General features: G+C 48.6%; 1 protein-coding gene across 1 annotated transcript in view; it reads left to right on the top strand.

Moving 5' to 3' along the window:
• The window catches only part of PDIA5 (protein disulfide isomerase family A member 5), a 92781-nt gene that overhangs the window by 56662 nt on the left and 11748 nt on the right, over positions 1–24371 (top strand). The window contains exons 11-13 of the mRNA XM_065876366.1: positions 3063–3199; positions 19792–19862; positions 20399–20559. Coding sequence (XP_065732438.1) covers positions 3063–3199; positions 19792–19862; positions 20399–20559 — 369 coding nt within the window. The remainder of the gene's footprint in view (positions 1–3062; positions 3200–19791; positions 19863–20398; positions 20560–24371) is intronic.

The following is a 24371-nucleotide window of genomic DNA, read 5'->3' as shown; positions in this document are numbered from 1 at the left end:
CGAATCTGCCCCCAGCAATTCCCTTTCAGTGTCGTGTTACCACTAGGACAGATGTAGTTCCTCCGTCCCGCTTAAACACCTCAGAGGTCAGGGCCTCGACTCATTTTGAGGGTGTCCACTCATGTTTGAATGATTCTTATTGAGGTTATGAATGATATCTAGGAACATTTGGGTAGGACTTCGTACATTCACGTCCATTATCTGTCTAGATATACCTACAAGGCAGATGAAGAAGGGCCTACAAATATACTGCCTTGTAGATGTTTTAAGTCAGGCTGGTTGCCTAAGCCCCTAGAGCCGGAAGGTGGAGGAAACAGGACTCAAAACCAGGTCTTCTGACTCCCAGTCCGGCTCTTTCTCTCTTATCTGTTGTAGATAGAACATTCTTAGTTCTGTTGAGCTAAAGTTTCTTTCTCTGGAGCTTCCACTTGGTGTTGGTTCTCCTTTATGGAGCCATAGAAAATAAATCTTAGTTTCTCTTCCCGGTGCAGTCTGAAATGTTCGAAGACAACTATTGTGTTCCCCATGTCTCCTCTTCTCCTGGTTAGACACCTCCAGTTCCTTCAACTTTTCTTCTCTCATTCCCTTGTTGATTCAAAAAGAGTTTATTTGGTATCTGCTTTGTGTTAGGCGTAGGAGGTAGAGAGATAATCTAGAGGGAGCCCCATTCTTTAAGGAGAGAGACAGTAAAAAGCATAGTTCATAGTGCCTCTTACTGCTGTGCCCAGCTCTGCAGGCCTCTCCAGAAAGCAAACTTCCTGCTGTCCACTGAGTGAGAGAGGGGCACCCACCTGGCTGCTGGGGAGATGGACAGGATCTGAGGGCCTCCCATTCAGCCCCAGGCCACAGCCTTGCTTTAAGGGGGTCCTCCTGGTCCTTCGGAGCCTTTGCATATTAGGGTGGTTCTTGGGCCCCTGCCCCCTCTGAGCACCCAGCACCTCAAGTTTCCACCCTCTAAGGAAGGCAGAAGTTTTTTGCTAAGTCGGTTTTCTAGCTTCTAAATTTGCACTGACCTCTTTTTCTCTCTTTGCTGCTGTCTTCCTGTTCTTTTTGCTCTTGTGGGTTCATACTTTTTTTTTTTTAACTCTTGTACTGTCACTTTAGTGGTTTTGGAGTATGTCCTCCATGTTTAACTAGAAATTTCTCAGGTACTTTCATATCTTGTACTTCTGCTGAGGCATGGCTTCACCATTCTGGGTGTATAATCGTGCTGGATTTTTAAAAATTATTTTAATTTTAGAATAGATTCCTTTCACATAATTAAAATAATTTTTTAAAAGATACTTAAAAATTATACATTGAAGGTTTCCTTTTATCTGGTTCCTCCATCCTATTCTCCCTCCTACCCCTTAGAGGTAACAACTTTAATTAGTCCTTATGCAGATAACACGCAAACATGAATAAGTATTTTTTATCTCTCTATTTTATGCAGAAGTTAGCACATTATGGCCTGTTGTGTATATCCCAGCAGTCTACCCACATCAGAGTGTAGGGGAGCTTCTTTGTCCTCCTTTACCACGCTCAGCCCTCCATCTTGCAGAAGGACTGCAGTTTACCTACCAAGGGACACTGGGTTCTTCTAGTCTTTGCTATGACAAATCATCTACAATGAATACCTTGGAATGTACGTAATTTTGCATGTGTCCAGGTGTATTGGAAAGATAGATTCCCTGAAGTGGAGTTGGTGATGTTTTCAGGGATTGGTGTTTTGAGCCCAGGTTTTGGAACCTAGGTTTCTTGGTGTTGGTCTGGGACTGTTGTCTGGCTGGTGACTCGTTCTAAAGCTTCCTTTTACCATCAGCGCTACCTGCCATTGGATGTGCACGGGCTCAGAGTGGTTTGCCCTCTCCCTGCCACTTCCCATTGCTTCACACCAGGGTGGCTGAAGCCACCGGTGGGGCCTCGTCCAAAGCACCGGAGAGGGCTTCTGAAGGTGCCGTCAGACCCAGGCTCTGCCGTAGGGTGGGGCTGGCAGGTTCCACCGTGTCAGCTGAGTGGGAGGGCTGCAGATTCCATCGCGTGGGCAACATTGGTCTCACGAATTCTCAGCCCTGGCTGCTGGAGCTTTACACTTCTTTTCTACTGTAAGCTCTCAAAGGCAGGAAACAGTGGTTGTCTTTTCACATTTATCATCCTAAAGCGTTTTTTCAAAGTAGCGATTAAGGTGCTCTGGCAAAGGTGTTCATAAAGCATCAGGGAGTTTGTGTCACTAGCAGCCTTATCCTCAACTTTGGAGCAAGAGAGGGTGGCTGTGAGCCTCCCCCGTCACAACAGCTGGTGACATGGATGTCAGCACATGGCTGTCCCAGGTGGAGGCAGGCTCCAGGGAGGTTAAGCACCAGCCCGAGGTTTTGCAGCTCGTGGTGGCAGAGCGCGGATTTGGACTGACTTCTGAGCCTGGCCCTTTCTGCTCCAGCATTCTGCCTCTGGAGAACCAGATAACTTTGTTCCAGTCTCTAGGAAGGGTTCGTGATGTAGCCTGGATGCTGTCATAGTTGGGGTGCCTTGTTCCCCTGGGCCCCACCCTTCCTCATTACGACCCTCCTCCCACCCTGGTCGGTGAACGCCCTGCACCCGCCTCCCCGGCCCCCAGCCCTTCCCAGGTATTTGGTCTTTCTCAGACACCTGGCCTCTGCCTTTCCTCCTCACCACCACCCCTCCCCTCTAACTCCCTCTCCCCGCTCCCCGCCCTGTGGGCACCAGGCAGCACAACAGTTAACCTTGCCAAAGGTCACTCTTTGCTGTTGCTGTTTATTCTTGCCAGTTGGCTGAGAGCTTGAAAGAGCTTGAGATGCTAACGAACGCCCCCGATTCTAGGGAGGAAGTGAGGTTTCTTGATCTGCCCAGAGGGCTGCAGCTGAAGCGACTGTTTGCCACAGGCTATCAGCTGAGCACCTCTGGGCTCTGAGGGGACGGTGGAGGTGGGCAGGGCCGAGGAGACCTGCTCCGCTCCTCCGGGGGGTCGTGGTGCGCCCCTGAAGCAGGCCGTGCGAGCCGCTGGGGGTAAGGGCTGCGCGGGCCCCCGCGCGTGCTCTGAGCTCTGCCTGTTTTTGGTCTTCCAGTCCACAGCCGCCACAGCCCCAGGTCCCCGAGACTCCCTGGGCAGATGAGGGCGGCTCCGTTTATCACCTGACCGATGAAGACTTTGACCAGTTTGTGAAGGAACACTCCTCTGTGCTCGTCCTGTTCCACGCCCCATGTGAGTGGAACCTTGCTCCTCTCTGCCACCGCCTCCCTCCCTCGGCCGCTGCAGGGCGGGCGCCGCTCTGAGCCTTTAGATATTACCTAGGACGGCAGTCATCCCTCAGCTTACAGGTGGGGAAACTGAGGCCCCAAGAGGGCCCGAATCTTGCGCAGTAGTCGCAAGGGCACAGTGAGGCCAGGGCTGGAGCCTCAGACCCCGCAGCGTCTAGAACAGCTGCTGTCTGCTTCAGCTGGCGTCCGTCACAGCCTGAAGCAGCCTTTGTGCATCAAGGAAGGAAAACGTGAATGCTGTAAAATGTGTTGGCCGTATTGGTTGAAAAGCCCTGTAGCTCGGGAGTTTTCTAGGCCAGTGTCCTCCCTGTTCCCGTGGAGAATGGAAAATTGATTGTAATTCGTTTCTCAGAGGGAGAAGGCTGCTTCTGGAAAGGTGAGCAAGGGGATGACAGCCCCTGGGCACAGAGTTCCAGGGAGCAGCTCCTGGGAAAGGTGGGCCCATCCTGATGGGTGAAGAAGGTGGGTCCCCAGCACCCTGGGACAGAGTGCATGTGTGTGGGGTGCTCCTCTCTCATAGCTTCTTGCCAGCTCTTGGGCCCAGTGATGGTGGGTAAGAGGAAAAAAAAAAGCAAAAAGAACTACTTCATGGATCAGTGTCATAATTGCCCAGTCCACAGAGGCATCTCTAGTGAGAGAATACTTTATTAATCATCTTTGTCATAGAGACCCTTACGCTGTTCATTGTGTATTGCCTTACGGTGGCCAAGTGGCTGCCCGCAGGGTCATCTCCTTTTATCTTACCCACAGTGCTGCAAAGCGAGCATGATTAGCCCCACTATACAGACAAGGAGACTATTGCACGGAGAAATGGCACTGCTCTGTGAGTCCTGCACTCCTGAGCCCTGGCCTTCCCGTCTTCCGCTTCCCCTGTAGTATCACATGGGTTTGGTTAATCAGGAATTGTTCATATACAGACCACTACTGGGGATTTCCCCAAGTCCTCCTTTCTTATAAGTGCCAAATTCTTAAGAGAATCCAAAGGAAAATTATTTTTGGCCTTTCTTCTTCTGACTATCTAGAAAAACGACTGCAGAAAACCTAAAAAAACCCCCAAAACACGAAATTTCAAAGGGCCTCCTAATTAGGGGCAATGACACAGAGGGCCTTAGGAGCACATCACGCCCAGCCCTGCAAGGGCTCAGTGAGGGCATCCCTGTGGTTGAAGGTACCTGATGAATGCCCGCCAGGCAGCACTGCAGTGCTCTCCCCGCTGAGGTGTGCTCTCCCGGCCAGTCTCAGCGTTGCTGATGGAAGCGCAGGGAGTCATGCTGCATCCAGAGCTGAACTCACCCTACCTGCGTCCCTGTCCCAGCAGTAGAAGCAGATACCAGCTCACTGTTTTCAGTTCCCCCCTGGGAACTTCCCCCCCTGTGTGTCAGTGCTTCCAGTCTGTGTTGAGAGAGCCGCCTGGCTCCTGGAAGAGCGCAGAGTGGTTTGAGCAGTGCTTTGTGGTTTATGCATCACAGCGTGGAGAGTGCGTATCCCCGTTGATGAATCCTAACAGCATGTACCTGATAGATTGGAATTGTTTAATAATTGTTTATTAAGCCCTTTCTTTATAGAACCCCGGTTGCAGACCTGCAAAAATTTTGGTCTGTGTTCTTTCTTGTACTCTTAGGTTGTAAGCAATCCATTGTAGTACCTGATGCTTGCAGGGTCTGGACCCCAGAGCCTGGCTATAGAGTTCTTCCCTGCCCCCTCCCCTTATAATGCACCCTCCTCACTCTCTGAACCAGAATGATCATCACTCCCCCAATCCAAGTCACCTATGCGTATAGAGTAAGGGCTTAATGAATGAGAAAACGAACAAATGAGGTTGTTGAGAGCTAAATTAGAGAATGAGAACTAGAAACCAGATAGCAGCTTTTGTTTTCCCCATTAGTCTTTGTTACTGAGCGCACTACCCTTGTTGAGAGGGTTCCGATTCAAATTTAGGAAATGGAAATATCTGAGGCTTCTATTGGTGGGTATCTGCCTGTTAGGGACCCTGCACTCTCTGATGAGGTGTCTGTCGGCCCCCCGGCTTTGCCTGTGTGTGTGTGTGTGTGTGTGTGTGTGTGTGTGTGTGTGTGTGTATTTCTGCTGGACTGGCAGAGTGAGAGGGATCAGGGCAAAAGCCCGAAGTGAAGCTCCCTGAAGAACTGCCTGTTTAAATTCCCATCCGATGGGAGTGGCTTTGCATTAAATAATCTCTCTACACAGTCCTCCTCCTTTATCTGGGAGTGTGGGCTTTAGAAGGGATGGACTGTACATGGTTTAGAGAGGAATCTGAGCCCAGGAGGGGTGAACTGACAGCAGGGCCCTCTTAGCTGCCTAGCTGGGCATCTCGTGCCGGAGTGTTCCCGAGAGCAAACACTGATCAGAAAACCACTTTTGTGGTGTTTGAGGGACCTAGAGAAAAGGACAAATGTCAGGAGGCCAGAGACTGGCAGTGTTGGCTCATGTTTCCCAAGCTAATAAAATGTGAATTCCGGAAATTACAGTGTTACAGGTGCCGATCCCAGACCAAATAGGGAGTGGTTAAGAAACAGACCATTTTGGAGACCTAGGAAAACACATTGGGATCTATCAACATAGAAGACCATAGATTCTACTAAGGATTGCCACATGTGCTTGGTTTGTTTCTTGGGATAGGATTGCTAAGTTGATGAATTAGTGTGTCTTTCTTTTATCAAAAATGAGTTGTTGTTTTCCTAAGTGCAGTAGGGAGAACCGGGCAGGATGCGGCCACCATGAGGGGACCATCCCCTTGGTGCTCTGTGACTGTGAGTCTGGCCTGGTTCTGTCTGGTACTTGTTTTTTTATAAGCAGTTTTGTTGAAACTAAAAAGCAAGGCAAGCTTTCAAATCTGCAAGGGTTAGAGTTGGAAAAAGGAAGCTAGTTAAAATATCAAACAATGGTATTAAGATTTTAAAAGATCCCCACAGACTGAAATAGTGGAGCTCAAACTAAAAAGCTGAATTTATCTTGATGACTTTTTGATAATTAAAAAGGAGTGTGTGTATGTTTTTTGTTTTTTTTTGCGGTACGCGGGCCTCTCACTGTTGTGGCCTCTCCCGTTGCGGAGCACAGGCTCCGGACACGCAGGCTCAGCGGCCATGGCTCACGGGCCCAGCCGCTCCGTGGCATGTGGGATCTTCCCGCACCGGGGCACGAACCCGTGTCCTCTGCATCGGCAGGCAGACTCTCAACCACTGCGCCACCAGGGAAGCCCCATGTATGTTTTATAAAGGGATAATATAGGAAAATATAGAGAAGAGGATTAACATTATTCCTGATACAGACTCCCAGAAAGAGCCATGGTCTCTCTTTGCAGTGTTATTTCTGTACAGAGGAAGTGCTCAGTGTTCGTTTCTTTCCGGGTCCCACTTGCCTGGAACCTTGTTTGGGTGCCTTCGGAGGAGCCGTACTCCTCGGTTCTTGGCAGGAAAGGCACCTGGGCCGCTGGTTGTTGCATATTAGTAAACATCTCCATGGGCCCCCTGCTTCTTTGCCCTCTTTTCCAGCTTTCCTGCCACTTTAATTCCCATCTCAGCCTTTCCTCCCTTCCCCTCCCAGCTGGAGTCCCTTAGAAACCCCACACAGATTCTTCTGCAGCCTGTACTCCTGGTGCCTGAGTTGTCATTGAACAGATAAGCTCAGCCCCCCAGCACAGTGCGGGGCCCTCCACGTACGTGAGCTCTAGTCCCGGCCCCGCTCACACCAAGGGAGCAGGGAGAGCCAAGATTCGCAGGCAGGTGTGCCCTCCAGAGCCCACTGTCCAGGGTCCTGGGCCTCCTGGGAAGGACAGTGTGATGCGATGGGAGCAGTGGCCTCCTAGAGGGCCGTGGGCACCATGCGGTGCGAGGACAGCCTGGGCCCCTCTGCCGTCCATCTGGCCCTCGGCGCGGGGCCCGGAGTGGGTGGGGGAGGCCACGGCACCAGGCCTGGCCTCCTGATCCCACAGAGCACTGAGTGGTGTCCGAAGAGGGCGAGGCAGCAGGACACCAGTGGCCACCGCCCCATGGTGACTTTTGTTTCTTTCCGCAGCGTTCTGAACGAGAAGAGTCACTGTACATTGTTACTCGTCTTCTCTTATCACTGTCCGTTTTGCTGCAGTAATGTTTACCTGCTTCTCCCTCTCCCTGTACCTGCAGCCCTGCGTTAGGCCCGGAAGGACATGGTGCTGTAATGACCCCCCCCTCCCCCGAGTGAGTGTCACTCGCGTGGGGAGGTAGAAGGGACAAAGTGGGGCTTCCAGGAAGGGGGACCCTGAGGAGCAGCCTGTCTCTCCCATGTGGGTGCTGACGGGGCAGACAGGGGCCTAAGAAGAAGCTGCTGGGGCACCAGGGCACCCCTGCTGCCCCTTCCCCAGGGCTACGGCGGCCCGTCCACAGCTCTGCCCCTTTCCTTGGCAACGGGCCGCCTGGGATGAGATGTTTCCTTTGCCATAACTCCCAGCAGCAGGTGTGTGCTGGAGGCCACAGGGCCTGACCTGCCTTCCAGGGCTGGGCTGCCTCTCTGGATTCGGCAGCAGGTCCCTGTCATACTCCAGAATTTCTGCTTCTTACTTCATTTATGTCTTATTCCCAAGTAATAATGTGATCTCTGTAGACAACGTAGACGGTACAGAGAAATATAAATGATTAAGGAAAAAAACTACCTATAATCCCATAGGTAGGAACCACTTTCCATTTTTTGTCATCATTCTTCCTAGTTGCATTTTCTTTTATCATTCCCTCGTTTTTAACTTCTATTTTTTTAAATTACCATAAAGTTAAATTGATTTGTTTTCCTAACATGTGGAGATCTGTGTAACCATCTGGCTGTAAAACTCTTTTGTGCTACCACTTTTATTTTTTAATTACGCAAATAATTTAAGAACAATATTAACAACATTCCTGTTACTGGCAGTGCAAGGTTCAAGGGATGCATGAGAATATGGTGCAAACAGTGGAAGTCCCCTCTGCGCCCGGCCTCCCTTCCAGGTTTGACCAGTGCTGCCAGTTGGTTATCCTTCTCCTCCTGTGCTTCTACCTAAACAACAGGGATCACTTCTTCTCCATTTTTCTGTGCTTTGCATTTTTTTTCACTTACCAGTAAGTAGGTCTTAAAGATAATTTTGTGTAAATGTAGATGTTAGCATATAAATCTACCTCAATCTTTTAAACGAACAAATAGTATTTTATAATTTACATATGCCATAGATTTTAAACCATCCCCGTCATAGACCTCTATTTCCAGTCTTTGTTCAAACAATGCAGTGAACATTTGTAAACATGTATTTGGGAGCGTGTCTACACGTTTAGGCACGTTAGCCTCCCAGAAGGGAAGGTGCTGTGCCCTGGGGTAAGTGTGCTTGAGCCTTGATAGATACCTGCCGACTTCCCTCCAGAAAGGGCTCACCACACCTGGCAGTGCATGGCAGAGCCTGCATCCCCGCCAGTCGTGGATGCTATCAGCTGTCTACATTCCTGCTAAAAAGGGCAAAGGGGCAACTTGTCCACAGCTCCCTGGCTTCCAGGGGTGGTGAGCATCTCTTCATGTGGTAATCAGCCTTCCATGTTTCTTCTGTGAACCACCGGTTCATTCCCTTTGCCCATTTTTCTACTGGGTTGTCTTTTTCTTCTTGACCTAGAGCTCCATACTTATGGATATTAATCTTTATCTATTTTCTGTGTTCCAGATGTTCTCTGTTAGTCTGTTGCTTACTTTAACTTTCTTTATGCTGCCTTTCAGTGTACAAAAGCATTACATTTTCGGGACTTCCCTGGCGGTCCAGTGGTTGAGACTTCACCTTCCAACGCAGGGGTGTGCGGGTTCGAGCCCTGGTCGGGGAGCTAAGGTCCCGTGTGCCTCATGGCCAAAAAACCAAAAACATAAAACAGAAACAATATTATAACAAATTCAATAAAGACTTTAAAAATGGTCCACATCAAAAAAAAAAAACTTGAAAAAAAGAGCACTACATTTTTGTAGTCAGATAAAAGCTAGAATGTTTATTGAGCACTTGCTGTGGATCAGACATGGTTTGAAGCACTTTCCATATATTAACTCGTTTAATCTTCACAGCAAATCCTGTGAAGTGGATATCGTGATTATCCCCATTTTACAGGTTAGGAAAGGGAGGCACCAAGAGGTTGAGAAGGTTGCAAAAGGTCACATAGCCAAAAAGGTAGAGCCAGGATTAAACCCAAGTTCTAGAGGCCACAGCCCCATCACCAAGCCCTCTGCGAGCCTGCCTTTTCCCATCCTGACATCCAGGATATAAAAATAGTGCCCTGCATTTTGTGATAATATTTTTGTTTTTCTCATTTTGTTTAATTCATCTGGATTTTTTTTTTTTTTTTTTTTTTTGCGGTATGCGGGCCTCTCAGTGCTGTGGCCTCTCCCGTTGCGGAGCACAGGCTCCGGATGCGCAGGCTCAGCGGCCATGGCCCACGGGCCCAGCCGCTCTGTGGCATGTGGGATCTTCCCGGACCGGGGCAGGAACCCATGTCCCCTGCATCGGCAGGCGGACTCTCAATCACTGCGCCACCAGGGAAGCCCCAATTCATCTGGATTTTTCATTTGTTGTGCCACGTGGGAGGAAGGGATTTCATTTCATTCGTTAAGTTCTTTTTTCCTTGCTTTTTCCTTTACGTTTTTCTTAACATTATCTTGTAAGTATTTTCTTATGTTATTAAAAATGCTTATTTGTACATACTTTTTGTGGTCACATAATATTCCATTATATAATGGCACCGTAAATTACCTAACCAGCACCATAATGTTGAAGGTTTGAGTTGTTTACTGTATTTCCCCACTATAAATCAGGCTGCAGAGAGCATTTTCATGCATAATTATTTGTCCACATGTCAGATTATTTCCTTAGGGTAGAATCCTGGAAGAAAAAATTTTAAAGCTTGTTATCTACATTTTACACTAACGTAAAGGAAGAAAAAAAAATCCCAACTTTCTCTTTGTGCAAGAAGAGGGCTGCGTGGTAGATGAGGCATTCATCAGTGTGTGTCTGCCCGAGTGTCTGAGTGTCTACAAGTTAGCTTTGGTGCATATACAGCGGGAAACCTCGAAAGAGCCCAGAGGTTTCTGGGGGGCCCATCACAATGTTACAGCATCATTGTTTCTGCTAGCATCTGTAGGAGCCCCACCTCCCTGGCACACCCAAGCCAAGGTCCAGGCAAGGCAGCAGGAATGTGGGTAGGAAAATCCAGGCTCCTCTTGAGAACCAGGTACTAGGGAGCTTTCCAAAGTAATCTGGTCTCCTGGAAAATTCTGGTTACAGGAGCCAGGAGAGTCTCCATAGCTGGCCTGCAATAAAATCATAGGTGTAACTGAAGTTAACGGAATCCAGAGGGATCTGAAGATTTGGAATTGACGGGAAGCCAACATTCCCACAGCCAGAAAAGAGTGTGGTCAAGGAACTGACGGGCAGCCTCTTTGCCAGGTCGTGAAAGTCAGTGTAAGTGCACTTACAAGCTGATAAAAACCCAACAAGGAAGTTTGGCAGTAAAACTTAATGGCCCATCAAATCACAATCAAGACAGTAAAACGCAGCGGGCTGGAGTCCTGCTCCGACTTCTGACCGTCCTTCTCTGGCTCTCCTGCAGCCCACACTGCCAGGACAGCCTGAAGGCCAGGCCCGGAGGCTGGGGTCAAGGCAGTCACTGCTCGTGACCCACGGTTCCCCAGGCCAGGCGGGTGCCAGCGAGGGAGACGTTTGCTCCGCCAGACCTCTCTCCTTCTTGGGGCCTGGCTGGTCTCATCGTCACAAACTCTGTTTACAGAGGTTTGTTGCTTAGCCTTAGTACCTTGTCTCAGGAGCAGAGGGAATTGATGTTAGTAGTGAAAACCATAATGCTATCAAGAGAACTCTTGGGAATATATGGTAACTTCAGAACAACATCCAGAGATGTTGGAGATTTCCAAAGATGTTTTCCAGACCTAGTAAGGATCAGGGGAAGTGTATGTAAATGGTGGTGTGGAGAGGAGCGTACGCACATAGTAACTGGTTTGGCTCCTGGTTTTACTGAGTAGAGGTGTTTAGTTAAACTAGCAACTACTTGGTGTGACTTTTGCCCCAAAAGGATTTAGTTCAGTTAAACCTTGTGAGCACAGGTATAACCTGAACAACACAGCCGTGAGGTTCATTCATTCACAAAGTGTGTGGGATGCCATCCTCAGTGGTGAGTGAGACGGACGTCCAAGCCTGTAGAGAGCTTACATCCACTTGGGGGATTGGAAGTTTCAAGTAAGCACATTACTCCAGCTGTTTTGAGTACAGTCAAGGAAATAAGCAGGCTATTGGAAGTGAGTGTGATGGGTTGAGGCTTCTTGGGGTTAGGTGGTCAGGTGGTCAGGGAATTTCTCTGAAGAAGTGAAATTTGAACTAAAGCCTGCGTGATGTGAAGTGATCAGCCATGCAGAGTCCTGAGGGAAGATTGTGTTCCAGGCAAACAGCCCGATAAGAGCCATGGGGGTAGAAATGAGCTTGGTGAGATAGGAAAGCAGAAGGAGGCCACAGGCTGCAGACTAGAGGACAGGAGGGAGATGGCCTGAGTTGAGGTTGGAGGGTAGGAAAGTCCGACAGTGTGGGACTTGTGGCTGTGAGAAGGAGTTTGGATTTCGATCCACTTGTGATGGGAGCCATTGGAAAGTTTTTTTGTTTTTGTTTTTTTTTTAATTTTATTTATTTATTTTTGGCAGCATTGGGTCTTCGTTGCTGTGTGCAGGCTTTCTCTAGTTGTGGCGAGCGGGAGCTACTCTTCGTTGCGGTGCGCGGGCTTCTCATTGCAGTGGCTTCTCTCATTGTGGAGCATGGGCTCTAGGCTCATGGGCTTCAGTAGTTGCGGCTCGCGGGCTCAGTAGTTGTGGCTCACGGGCTCTAGAGCACAGGCTCAGTAGTTGTGGCACATGAGCTTAGTTGCTCCGCGGCATGTGGGATCTTCCCGGGCCAGGGATTGAACCCTTGTCCCCTGCATTGGCAGGTGGATTCTCAATCACTGTGCCACCGGGGAAGCCCCATTAGAAAGTTTTGACCAAGGGAATTTGATATGATTTATGATTTGAAAAGATGCCCTGGCCGCCCCTGAATACCAAGAGACAGCAATATAATAGTCACAGGGCACTACAAAGTGAAATGCTATAGGAGGATATGAATAAGATGTCTTTTGTGAGTAGAAGAGAAATAGGTAGTTCGGTGGGGCTGGAGTGAACTGGAGACTCAAAGTAGGGGCCAGGGCCCAGGTGGACACTCCGCATGGAGAGGTCTCATCCATCAGGGCAGGGGCTGTGATGAAGTGAGCTGGGTGCTGGGGGACAGAACTTCAGGGAAAAGGTCAGCTCATGTGGTCACAGCTCCAGCCAGAAGATCCACCTTCTAATCCCATCTTGCTTAACGGTGCCTCTGGGATCTCCAGTTTATCACTATCTCCCAGAGCCGTCATTTCTGATGATCCCTGCCCTGTGTCTCGTGGGGCTGCTGAGATAGTGTGTGGAAGGCCAGTGCAGAGAGCAAGCGCTTTTATTACTTGGCAGAGTCCTGGGAGATGGGGCCAGAGGTTCAGGAGAGAGCTGTGAGTACAAGCCAAAGAATCTGGCACCTCCTGGCATGTCCTCCAGCCACCCCTCCTGTGTCCAGTGCAGACATCATGGGTCGATCACAGCTCTTCTTCCCAGTGAGCCAATTCTCTGTCTTAAGAGGCCATCTCCCGCCCACCACTAATAGAAGTTGGCAGGCGATGTGGAGTCAATTTGCTTCCCCAGCGGGCAGTGGCATCCAAGGGCTGAGCCTGGCAAAGGTATGAAGGTGAACTCCCTCATCTTCAGGGGTCCTGCCTCATTGACTGGGACATTTTGGAAAGAAACAGTGGTTTTCTATGAGTGGGTTTGTCTTCTTTCCCCCCATTCCCACCCAGTCCCACCACCCACCTTGACCGTGGGGCCTGCTAGCACTGGCCTGACAGCACCAATCATAACGTGGTAGAGGAAAGGGTGCTCAGGGGAGCATCCCCTTCCTGCCCCTCCCGCCTGCCATGGAGACCACTTGGAGCCCGAAGCCCGGGTCTCCTGAGGCCTGCCCGGGCATCCTCCCTTGTGCTCTGATGGGCTGAGCGGCTCTCACTCAGGCCGCTCACTTCCTACTCTCCAGGGGAGACCGAACTCTTGGGTGACAGACCCTCCATCAGCAGGAGAGCCTCTGAGCTTCCTTTACTCCGTGTCTCTTCATGCAGGGTGAGCTCCCTCTGCCCCTGTCAGGGGAGGTCACCTCGGGGCAGGGTGCAGGGAGCGGTCAGCCTGGAGGCAGGCCTGGGGGTTCCTTTGAGAGTTGTAGAGCCTCCTGACTGTAAGCCCCAAAGAGTGATTTATTCTTTTTATTTTAGTGAGAATCAAAAAAAAAAAAGTTTAAGTCTTAATATATATGTTAAGTCAGTAGAATCCTCCTTAGGATATCCAGTTTACTCCAGACATGCAGATGTTCGTGGAAGGATACCTGAGCCTGGACACCTGTGGGGACAGCTTGTTGTTCTTCTACGGCCCCCCGCCGGGAAAGTGACTGCCTTGCAGTCAGCCCTTCGTTGCCGTGGCCTCTTAACCAGGAGTCTATGAGCGGGTCAGGGCATTCGGAGCCCTCTGAAGTTATTCATCAGTATGGAACATATATGCATCAGTACGGGAGAAGTGGGGGAGAAGCTTAAATTCTCAACAATGTCAGTGACCCAGAAAAGCCCAGAGTCTGCCCTGAGCTGAGGAGGATGCTCTCCCTTTTGCTGTTGTGGGCGGCTGCTGCCTGCAGGGAGAGAGACCCGCTGGGAGTCCCGAGCTGGACCACGGTCTGTGTGCTTTCCATCTGGGGCACGGCTCAGTGAAACAGAAATAGCACTGCATGCTCTACATGCTTCAGGTACATCCTGTTAAATGGACTTTTGTGGTCACTCTCGAGACTCTGCATAGCATCTGTGTATAAGATTGGTTCTGTGGGGAAATCACATTTTCAGTTCCAAACAAACAATTTACCAAAACAAAACAAAAAATGCTTTTGTAACTCAGTTGTTTAGAAAGTGCAAATGGGTTGTGATAACACTAAGTGTTCATTTCTGGAAAATAATGTTCTTACATTTTAATATCATGATGACTTTGATACCTGTATGGTTCATGGGGGTCCCAAATGGGCTCTAGTCAGACCATGAGCCCACAGGTGTCCCTCCCCCTTGCTTGGGCCCATTTGAGAAAGACCAACATGTTGGTACAGCTGAGAATTGTAGCCACTCCCTGGGCTGCATTCCATCAGTGAGTTTCCTCCACCGAGTCATCTCACGGCTCCCCCAGAGCACTCTGTCCAGAGGAGGGCTTGACAACACTGGCCAGGGTTTTCTGTTATCAGCGTGTGTGTGTGTGTTGAGGGGGGCAGTTAGGGTAGCCACTGTGAGGCCCCCTGTCTCTGGGAGGAACAAGTTGAGAATGGACTAAGGAAGTTGGAACAGGCAGGAATGGAACGGACCTGTTTGTGTCTCAGTGCCATGTGGAGCTGAGCTCTGCAGGAATGACCTTGGAGGAGAGAGGAACTTTTGTCCCAGCCAGGTGCTCAGATGGAGGCAGGAAAGCTGTTTACATGGCCCAGTGGCTCCTGGAGGGTGTGGGAGGTCTTCTCTGATAATACTGGTGTGTGTCTGTCTGCCTTCCTTTGTTTCTTTCTCTTTTTGGTCCAGATTCTTTTTTTTTTAATTAAAGTATAGTTGATTTACAATATTATATTAGTTTCAGGTATACAACATAGTGATTCAATATTTTTATAGATTGTACTCCATTTAAAGCTATTACAAAACAATGGCTATATTTCCCTGTGCTGTATCCTTTTTGCTTATTTATTATATACATAGTAGTTTGTATCTCTTCATCCCATACCCCTGTCTGGCTCCTTCCCCCTTCGCTCTCCCCACTGGTAACCACCAGTTTGTGCTCTATATCTGTGAGTCTGTTACTGTATCATTATATACATTTGCTGCTTTTATTCTTTTAGATTCCACATGTAAGTGATAACGTAGAGTATTTGTCTGTCTCTGTCTGACTTATTTCACTAAGCTTAATACCCTCCAGGTCCATCCACGTTGTTACAAATGGCAGAATTATTTTTATGGCGGGGTAATATACCATTGTATGTATGTATCTATCTTCTTTATCCATTCATCTGTTCATGGACACTTAGGCTACTTCTGTATCTTGGCAATTGTAAATAATGCTTCTGTGAACATTGGGGTGCATGTATCCTTTCAAATTAGTGTTTTTGTTTCTTTCAAATACATACCCAGGAGTGGAATTTCTGGGTCATATGGTAACTCTATTTTTAGTTTTTTGAGGCACCTCCATACTGTTTTCCATAGTGGCTGCACCAATTTACATTCCCACCAACAGTGTACCAGGTTTCCCTTTTCTCCACATCCTTGTCAACTTTGTTATTTGTAGACTTTGATGAGGGCCATTCTGAAAGGTGTGAGGTGATAACTCATTGTGGGTTTGATTTGCATTTCTCTGATGATTAGCGATGTCTTTGGGAAAATGTCTGTTCAGGTCTTTTGCCCATTTTTTAATCAGGTTGTTTTTTTTGTTAGGGTTTTTTTTGGGGGGGGTTGTTTTTTGGGTTTTTTTTTTTTGATATTCAGTTGTATGAACTGTTTATGTATTTTGGATATTAACCCCTTACCAGTCATATCATTTGCAAATATTTTCTCCCATTCAGTAGGATGTCTTTTCATTTTGTCAGTGGTTTCCTTTACTGTACAAAAGCTTTTAAGTTTACTTAGGTCCCATTTGATTATTTTTGCTTTTGTTTCTTTTGCCTTAGGAGACAGATCCAAGCAAATTTTGCTACAATTTGTCAGTGTTCTGCTTGTGTTCGCTTCTAGGAGTTTTACAGTTTCAGGTTTTACATTTAGGTCTTGAATCTGTTTTGAGTTTATTTTCATATATGGTGCGAGAAAATGTAATTTTAATTGCATTCTTTTACATTTAGCTGTTCAGCTTTCCTTGCACCACTGCTTGAAGAGACTATCTTTTCTTCTTTGTATATTTTGCCTCCTTTGTCATAGATTAATTGACCATAAATGTGTGGGTTTATTTCTGGGATCTCTATTCTGTTCCATTGATTCATTGTGTCTGTTTTTGTGCCAATACCATACTGTTTTGATTACTGTAGCTTTGTAGTATACTCTGAAGTCAGAGAGAGTGATACCTCCAGCTGCTTTGTTCTTTTTTCTCAAGATTAGTTTGGCAATTCAGGGTCTTTTGTGGTTCCGTATAAATTTTATGATTATTTATTCTAGCTCTGTGAAAAATGTCATGGGTATTTTGATAAGGATTGTATTAAATCTGTGTAGATTGCTTTGGGTAGTATGGACTTTTTAAAAATTTTTTATTTATTTATTTATCTTTGGCTGCATTGGGTCTTCGTTGTTAGGTGCAGGCTTTCTCTAGTTGCGGCGCGTGGGGGCTACTCTTCATTGCGGTGAGGAGGGCTTCTCACTGCGGTGGCTTCTCTTGTTCTGAAGCATGGGCTCTAGGCGCACAGACCTCAGTAGTTGTGGCACACAGGCTCAGTAGTTGTGGCTCGCGGGCTCTAGAGTGTAGGCTCAGTAGTTGTGGCGCATGGGCTTAGTTGCTCCACGGCATGTGGGATCTTCCCGGACCAGGGCTCGAACCCGTGTCCCCTGCATTGGCAGGCAGATTCTTAACTTCTGCGCCACCAGGGAAGTCCCAGTATGGACATTTTAACAATATTAATTCTTCCAATCCATGAGCACAGGTTATCTTTCCATTTCTCTGTATCATCTTCGGTTTCCTTTATCATTGTTTTATAGTTTTCAGAATATAGGTCTTTCGCCTCCTTTGTTAAGTTTATTCCTAGGTATTCTTTCCTTTTTGATGCAGTTTTTAAACAGGGTTGTTTTCTTGCTTTTTCTAAGAGTTCATTATTAGTGTAAAGAAAACAACAGATTTCTGTATATTAAGCTTCTATCCTGCAACTTTACTGAATTCATTTATTAGCTCTAATAGTTTTTTGGTGGAGGTGTTAGTGTTTTCTATATATAGTATCATGTCATCTGAAAATAGTGACAATTTTGTTTCCTTTCCAGTTTGGATGCGATGCCTTTTATTTCTTTTTCTTGTCTGATTGCTGTGGCTAGGACTTTCAATACTATGTTGAATGAAAAGGGCAAGAGGTGGGCATCCTTGTCTTGTTCCTGATTTTAGAAGAAAGGCTTTCAGGGCTTCCCTGGTGGTGCAGTGGTGAAGAATCCGCCTGCCAAGGCAGGGGACACGGGTTCAAGCCCTGGCCCAGGAAGATCCCACATACCGCGGAGCAGCTAAGCCCGTGCGCCACAACTACTGAGCCTGAGCTCTAGAGCCCTCAGTCCACAACTACTAAGCCCGTGTGCCACAACTACTGAAGCCTGCGCGCCTAGAGCCCGTGCTCCGCAACAAGAGAAGCCACAACAATGAGAAGCCCGTGCTCCGCAACGAAGAGTAGCCCCCGCTCACCACAACTAGAGAAAGCCCATGCACAGCAACGAAGACCCAACACAGCCAAAAATAAATAAATAATTAAATAAATTTATAGAAGAAAGGCTTTCAGCATTTCACCATTGAGTACGATGTTAGCTGTGGGTTTGTCATGAATGGCCTTTGTTATGTTGAGCTGTGTTCCCTCTATACCAACTTTGATGAGAGTCTTTGTCATGAATGTATGTTGAATTTTGTCAAATGCTTTTTCTACATCTATTGAGATGATCATGTGATTTTTATCCTTCCTTCTGTTAATGTGTTATATCATGTTGATTGATTTGTGGATACTGAACCATCCTTGCATCCCTGGAATAAATTCCACTTGATCATGGTGTATGATTCTATTACAAATTCAACTTCACTACTGGTGATCAGTCTGTTCAGATAGGCTGTGTCTTCCTGATTCAGTCTTGGAAGGTTGTATGTTTCTAGAAATTTGTCCATTTCTTGTAGGTTGTCCAGTTTGTTGGTATGTGATTGTAGTATTCTCTTATGATTTTTTGTATCTCTGATATCAGTTGTTATTTCTCCTCTTTCATTTATTTGGGTCCTCTTTTTTCCTTGATGAGCCTGGCTAAACGTTTATCAATTCTGTTTATCTTTGCAAAAAACCAGCTCTTGGTTTCACTGATCTTTTGTATTGTTTTCTTGGTCTCTGTTTTATTTATTTCCTCTCTGATCTTCATTATTTCCTTCATTCTGCTGATCGTGGGGTTTGCTTGTTCTTCTTTTTCTAACTCCTTTAGATGGTAGATTAGGTTGTTTATTTGAGATTTTTCTTATATTTCTTGAAGAAGACCTGTATCACTATAAACCTACCTCTTAGCTGCATCCCATAGATTTTGGAAAGTTGTGTTTCCGTTGTCATTTATCTCGAGGTATTTTCTGATAGCCTCTTTGATTTCTTCATTGATCTGTTGGTTTTTTAGTAGCACGTTGCTTGGTCTCCACGTGTCTTCCTTTCTTGTCTTTCTTTTTCCCAATAATCAGTAGTAGAATTGTGATGCTCTAAGCTCCCAAGCAGTAGCACACCCCATGAGAAGGCCAAGTCACATGTCCACCGTCCATTTAACCTTGTCTGTGCCGCCCTACCCCCCGCTCCCAGCCAGGTTTCCCTTTAGAGTCATCTCCAGCCTGAGCCAGTCTGGTCCTACTCGCCTCACAGCCCCTTCAGCGTAGATGCCAGAGAGTACTCTTTCTACTAAAATGAAAGCAATTTACAAATGTCCTGTCATCACTGACATAAAGTGCTTGCTTCCTTTTTAATGTATCAGATGTCATTATTCATAACATATTACTGCATTCAAGTGTTGTAAGGAGAGGAGGGCAAAGCAGTCTTTGTCCCAAGAAAATACCATTTATTTGGGAATGACAAGTCAGATCACTGTGCCTGTCATATCGTACCTCTTCCCTTATTGGGACAATTGGAACTTGACGTTTTCCCATACTCTTGCTTATGTGAATTCTTATTCCCAGTTCGAGGCCCCGAATCCCTTCTGCCTGGAGAAGATGATAGTGGTGACAGTAGCATAGTGCTGGGAAGCACACGCTGCCAGTGGCTGTGGCCTCCAACCAGATTGCTTGGGTTTTCAGCCCAGCTCTGTGACCTGTGGCTGTGTATGTAGCCTTGGGCAGTCATCCACCCTCTCAGTGCCTCAGTTTTCTCATCTGTAAAATGGAGATAATGTAGTTCATACCTTGTAGGGCTGTTGTGAGGGTATAAAGCACTTAGAGCCACGCCTGGCACACAGGACCTGTATGCATATCACCAGTATTGTTGATGTAATTATTTCATTTTTGCCTCTTGTGCCCCTCCCACCCCCCCACCCCCAGTGGATCAGGCAAAAGATTTCTTTTCTCTGAGCTGGTGCTGTTCTTCTTTTCTCCTGGGTACCCCTGGTATCTGGGACTAGGACCCAGCTCTCTTACGGAGGCAGGGGACATCCCTGGAGCCTCTGTGCCATGGACATGGTTTCTCTTGATTTCTTCCTGCAGGGTGTGGACACTGTAAGAAAATGAAACCAGAGTTTGAGAATGCAGCAGAAGTCCTCCACGGAGAAGCAGATGTAAGCTTCCTTTCCTTAACTCCTCCACCGCTCTCTCCTAAAGAGTCAGTGATAGGAATCATTACAGTGACTTTCCCCTGCAAGCTCTGTAGCAGCTCTCCTGGCCCCTGGAGGCCTGCGGAACTTCTGTGTCCCCGAGTAGATGTGTCTTAGTCAGACAGGTGGGGCCCCTACCAGGGATGGAGGGGTGCAGAGAGATTGGGGTCACATTCCCATACCCTTCCAGGTGACCTCTGCCAGGTCATGGCTCTGGGGTGAAGCCCCAGGTTTCTCCCTCTTTTCTGTGGGAGCCTGCCGATTGGGAACAGCCACAGTCTACACAGCCTGGTTGGTGGGGGAGATTAAAAGGCTTCGTCTCAGCCCACAAATGAGAATGATGGACGTGCCCGTGTCCAGTTGTTCCCGGGATGTATGAAGTTCCCGCCCTGTGAGGTTTCGGCAGGCCCTCGGTGGGTTGGTGGCTGGTGTCCGGGCTCCTCTTCTGCCAGCACCGCATCTGAGGCTGTCATGCATGGTTGGCCTCTCCCCCGTCCCAGAGCTCTGGTGTCCTTGCAGCTGTTGATGCCACCGTCAACAAGGCCCTGGCAGAAAGATTCCACATCTCCGAGTTTCCTACACTCAAGTATTTTAAGAATGGAGAGAAGTATGCAGTGCCTGCGCTCAGAACAAAGAAGAGCTTTATTGAGTGGATGCAAAAGTAAGTCTGCTGGTCTTGATAGCACATCTTGGTCCCTGGCTGTCGGCCACTGGAGAGGGCCTTGAGGAGATGAAGTAAACCTTAGAAGCCACTGACCTTGGCTCAGGGCCTGAACGCCAAGACAGCTATGACTTCCCAATCCTGACGCCACCTCTGGTGTGCTGATCACGTGTACTCGTCCAGCAGGTCACGGGTAGCCTTTCTGGGTGTGGTTTCATCAGCTCCAGTAAACCGTGTATTTCTATTTTTAGGACTCCTTCCCCAGTGTCCTGGCCCCAGGTTTCATCATCTACATTTTATTCCATTCCCTTTGAGTGAATGAAGGAAACACACAGCTCTTCACATCCAGAGCTGAACTCACAGGGACCCAGGTCTGGGCCTTCAGTAGTGTCCACAGTGTAGCCTGTGGTGGTTTGGGGTTGAAAATAAAGGTTTGAAGAGCTCCCTCAGCCTGGGTATTAGTTTGCTAGGGCTGCCACAACAGGGAACACAGAACCGGTGGCTTAACAGCAGAAGTTAATTTTTTTCACAATTCTGGAGACCAGAAGTCCAAGATAAGATGTCAGGAGGGTTGCTTTCTCTGAGGCCTCTCCATGTCCATCTTCTCCCTGTGTTTTCACACGGTCTTCCCTCAGTGTCTGTGTCCTGATCTCCTCTTCTTAAAAGGACACCAGTGTGAAGTTGGGTTAGGGTCTACCCTAATGACTTAATTTTAACTTAATTACCTCTCTAAGGACTCTATCTCCAAATACAGTCACATTCTAGGGTAGTTGGCATTAGGACTTCAACATATGAATTTGGGGCGGGGGACACAGTTCAGCCCACAACAGCCTGCAAGTCCAGAGAACACGAGGAGCCTTGCAATTGCTCATCCAAGGACCGTGGAACCCGCAGTTCTTAGCATTTCCCCCTCCTGTGAGGGGACTAACTGGGCCACCACACAGGTGCTTTCTCCTGTCCACACCCCTCCCCCGAGACAGACAGACAGACACACACACACACACACACACACACACACACACACACATACACATATAACTTGAATATTTGAGAATACTGCCTTATTTCAGCACTGGGGGGAACATGAAGTAAAAGAAGACAGACTCCAGCCTTTGCAGAGGCCCCGGTACATGGCATAATGATGTCCACGTGAGAACCAAGACTTTAGGGTCACAAAGTGACGCGAGAACTGTGCAGAACAGCAGCATCCAGAAGGAGTTACTTTGTTAGGACATCGGTCCTCGAACCTGGGTGGACGCCAGCGTTACAGGTGTTGAGGTGCTGCTTAAAGTACAGATGGTAGGGCTGCCGTCCCTGCAGCTTTGATTCAGGAGGTGTGAGTGAAACCCTCAGCCATGGGGTTTTGAGAAACGCCAGCTTATGGAATGGGATGAGCCACTAGGTTCAGGAGAGGCCCTGGCAAGAGGTGAGTGGGCTGGCCAGGTCCAGGTCTCAGCTTGCTCCTGATCACTGCGGGTAGATTCTAAGAGTAGCCAGCCCTTGTCTTAGGGACCAGAACGGAGCAGTGGTTCATCTCCAAGAGGGGCGAGGTGCTCTCTCCTCCGGGCCTTTGGTGCAGGAGGCAGGTTGCTCTTTACACCCGCCTCTGGCCTTGCTCTGGTGCCAGTGCTGGTTTACTGGGAAGGAGGAAGGACTGAGCAGGGTGGGGCCTGAGGTGAGGTCCCTGGTGCTTGCACTGTGGTTAGAGAGCTGGGGAATCAGAGCATTTATCGTTGCTAATCCCCGCTCCAGAAGCCTGGACACAAATAGCGAGCATGGAGGGTCTCTGTCCTTCCTGTCCATAGTCACCACTGCTGAGCGCCTGAAAAGCACTAGGGTAAGGGCATGGACTTTTTTTGTTTTTTTTTTTTGCGGTACGCAGGCCTCTCACTGTTGTGGCCTCTCCCGTTGCGGAGCACAGGCTCCGGACGCGCAGGCTCAGCGGCCATGGCTCACGGGCCCAGCCGCTCCGCGGCATGTGGGATCTTCCCAGACCGGGGCATGAACCCGTGTCCCCTGCATCGGCAGGCAGACTCCCAACCACTGCGCCACCAGGGAAGCCCAAGAGCATGGACTTTGGAGTCTAAGAGCCCTGCACTCAGATCGTAACCCCATGCCATTTACGTGACCCTGCTAAGCCCCAGTTTCCCATCTGTGACGTGGAGACTGTACTTTTCCCATAGACTTGTCCGGAGAGTTAAATTGGGTTTTTGTGCTTTAGCACAGTGCGTGGTGTGTGGAAATACTCAAAGAGAGGAAGCTGTGGGGACGCGGGTTCATGCCCCGGTCCGGGAAGATCCCACGTGCCGCGGAGTGGCTGGGCCCGTGGGCCACGGCCTCTGAGCCAGCTCTCATACAGCACTGTAACTGCCAGCACCAACCCCTAAGTGCTAGAACCTTCCCAGCTTTTGCAGCGTGCTTTGATAGCTGTTGCCCCATTTCGTACTCAGATCCTACTGAGGCCAGAGTTTTTATTCCTATTTCCTTGGTGAAGAAACTTAGGTTCAGAGAGGTGAAGGGCCTTGCCTAGGGACAAATAGTGGTTCTTTGGGGAGCTTGGAAGGAATCCTCCAGGCAGAGCATAAACAGCAGATGCTCTGAGATGAAGGGTTGAGGTCACCAGCAGGAGGGCAAACAGACAGTGTCGGGGGAGGCTGATGGCACTTCCAGGCTTGTGCACAAGTGGCCGCACTTGGGTGACTGAGATGTGCCCACCAGCAGGCCAGCCCGGGGAGGCAGGATGCAGGGACAGGGCAGAGCAGAAGGTTGGTGTCAGCCGAAGAGTCCAGGGTGTTTGACAGGGCACCTGGAGGGCAAAGAAGTGGGGAAGACAGGAACGGTGGGAGGGGCCGGTCTTGGTCACGAGAGCAGGGGTGCCATTAACCAAAACGAAGAAGTTGGGGAAGAAAGCTGTTTTTGGGAAGTGTGGACGAGAGGGAAGAGTTCTAAGTCTTGTTGGGATTGGGGTGACAGTGGGACCTCCAGGTGGAAATACCTGAAAAACACCTGGAAATAGGGGGCTTGGGTGAGAGGCCAGGGCTCGAGTCACCCTCAGCCTAGGGGATTATGGAAGCCGCGCAGAGGGATGAGATCTTGTGGGAATTGCAGGGGCACAGAGATAGAACCAGAAGAGAGAAGGCTGTCGGGAAGGTAGGGAAGGGGTCTCTGGTAGGAGGGCTTCTGAAAGGTGAGAGAGGCCGTGGGGTGCCTGGTGCTGCACTCATGCTGCCCTCGCTGGGTACAAGGCCTGAGGCCTGGTGGTCAGAAGCGAGGTGGTGCTGGCATGAAGGAGGGAGTGCAGGGGGTGCATGTGGCAGCGTGGGGTCCAGACCGCTCCCCAGAGACACTTCTCAGAGAAGGGAGGGAGAAGTGTGGTTGTAGGGAGGGGGACAAGGGCAGCAAAGGCTTTAAAAGACCCTGAAGATCTGTACTTTTGTGAGGCAGAGTGGAGGGAACTAGTGAACAGGAGACTGAAAAATTATAAACCCTTATCGAATGCCTGTCATTTATGAGAGCATATAGGCTCTTAGCAACTGTTAGTTGCCTGACTGACTAGGTGCTTCATATACACTGTCTCTGCTCTTCATAAGGAGCCCAGGAAGTAGGTCTCAACTGTACTCATTTAGCAGAAAAGAAAATGGAAGCTCAGTGGGGTTTGGTAACTTACCTAAGGTCACACAGGTGATCAGTAATCTGGATTCGAACCCAGACCCACCTCACTCCATGGCGCATGCTCTGTCCACCAGAACAAAGGCTCAGGAGCAGAAGATAATGGAGGGTGCTTCAGGGTCCCAGGAGAGGCAGGAGGGAGG

The sequence above is a fragment of the Phocoena phocoena genome, chromosome 4, assembly GCF_963924675.1.
Source record: "Phocoena phocoena chromosome 4, mPhoPho1.1, whole genome shotgun sequence".
Taxonomy (NCBI): Eukaryota; Metazoa; Chordata; class Mammalia; order Artiodactyla; family Phocoenidae; genus Phocoena; species Phocoena phocoena.
The sequence above is the reverse complement of the archived record's forward strand: the minus strand, read 5'-3'. Positions and strand labels throughout refer to the sequence as shown.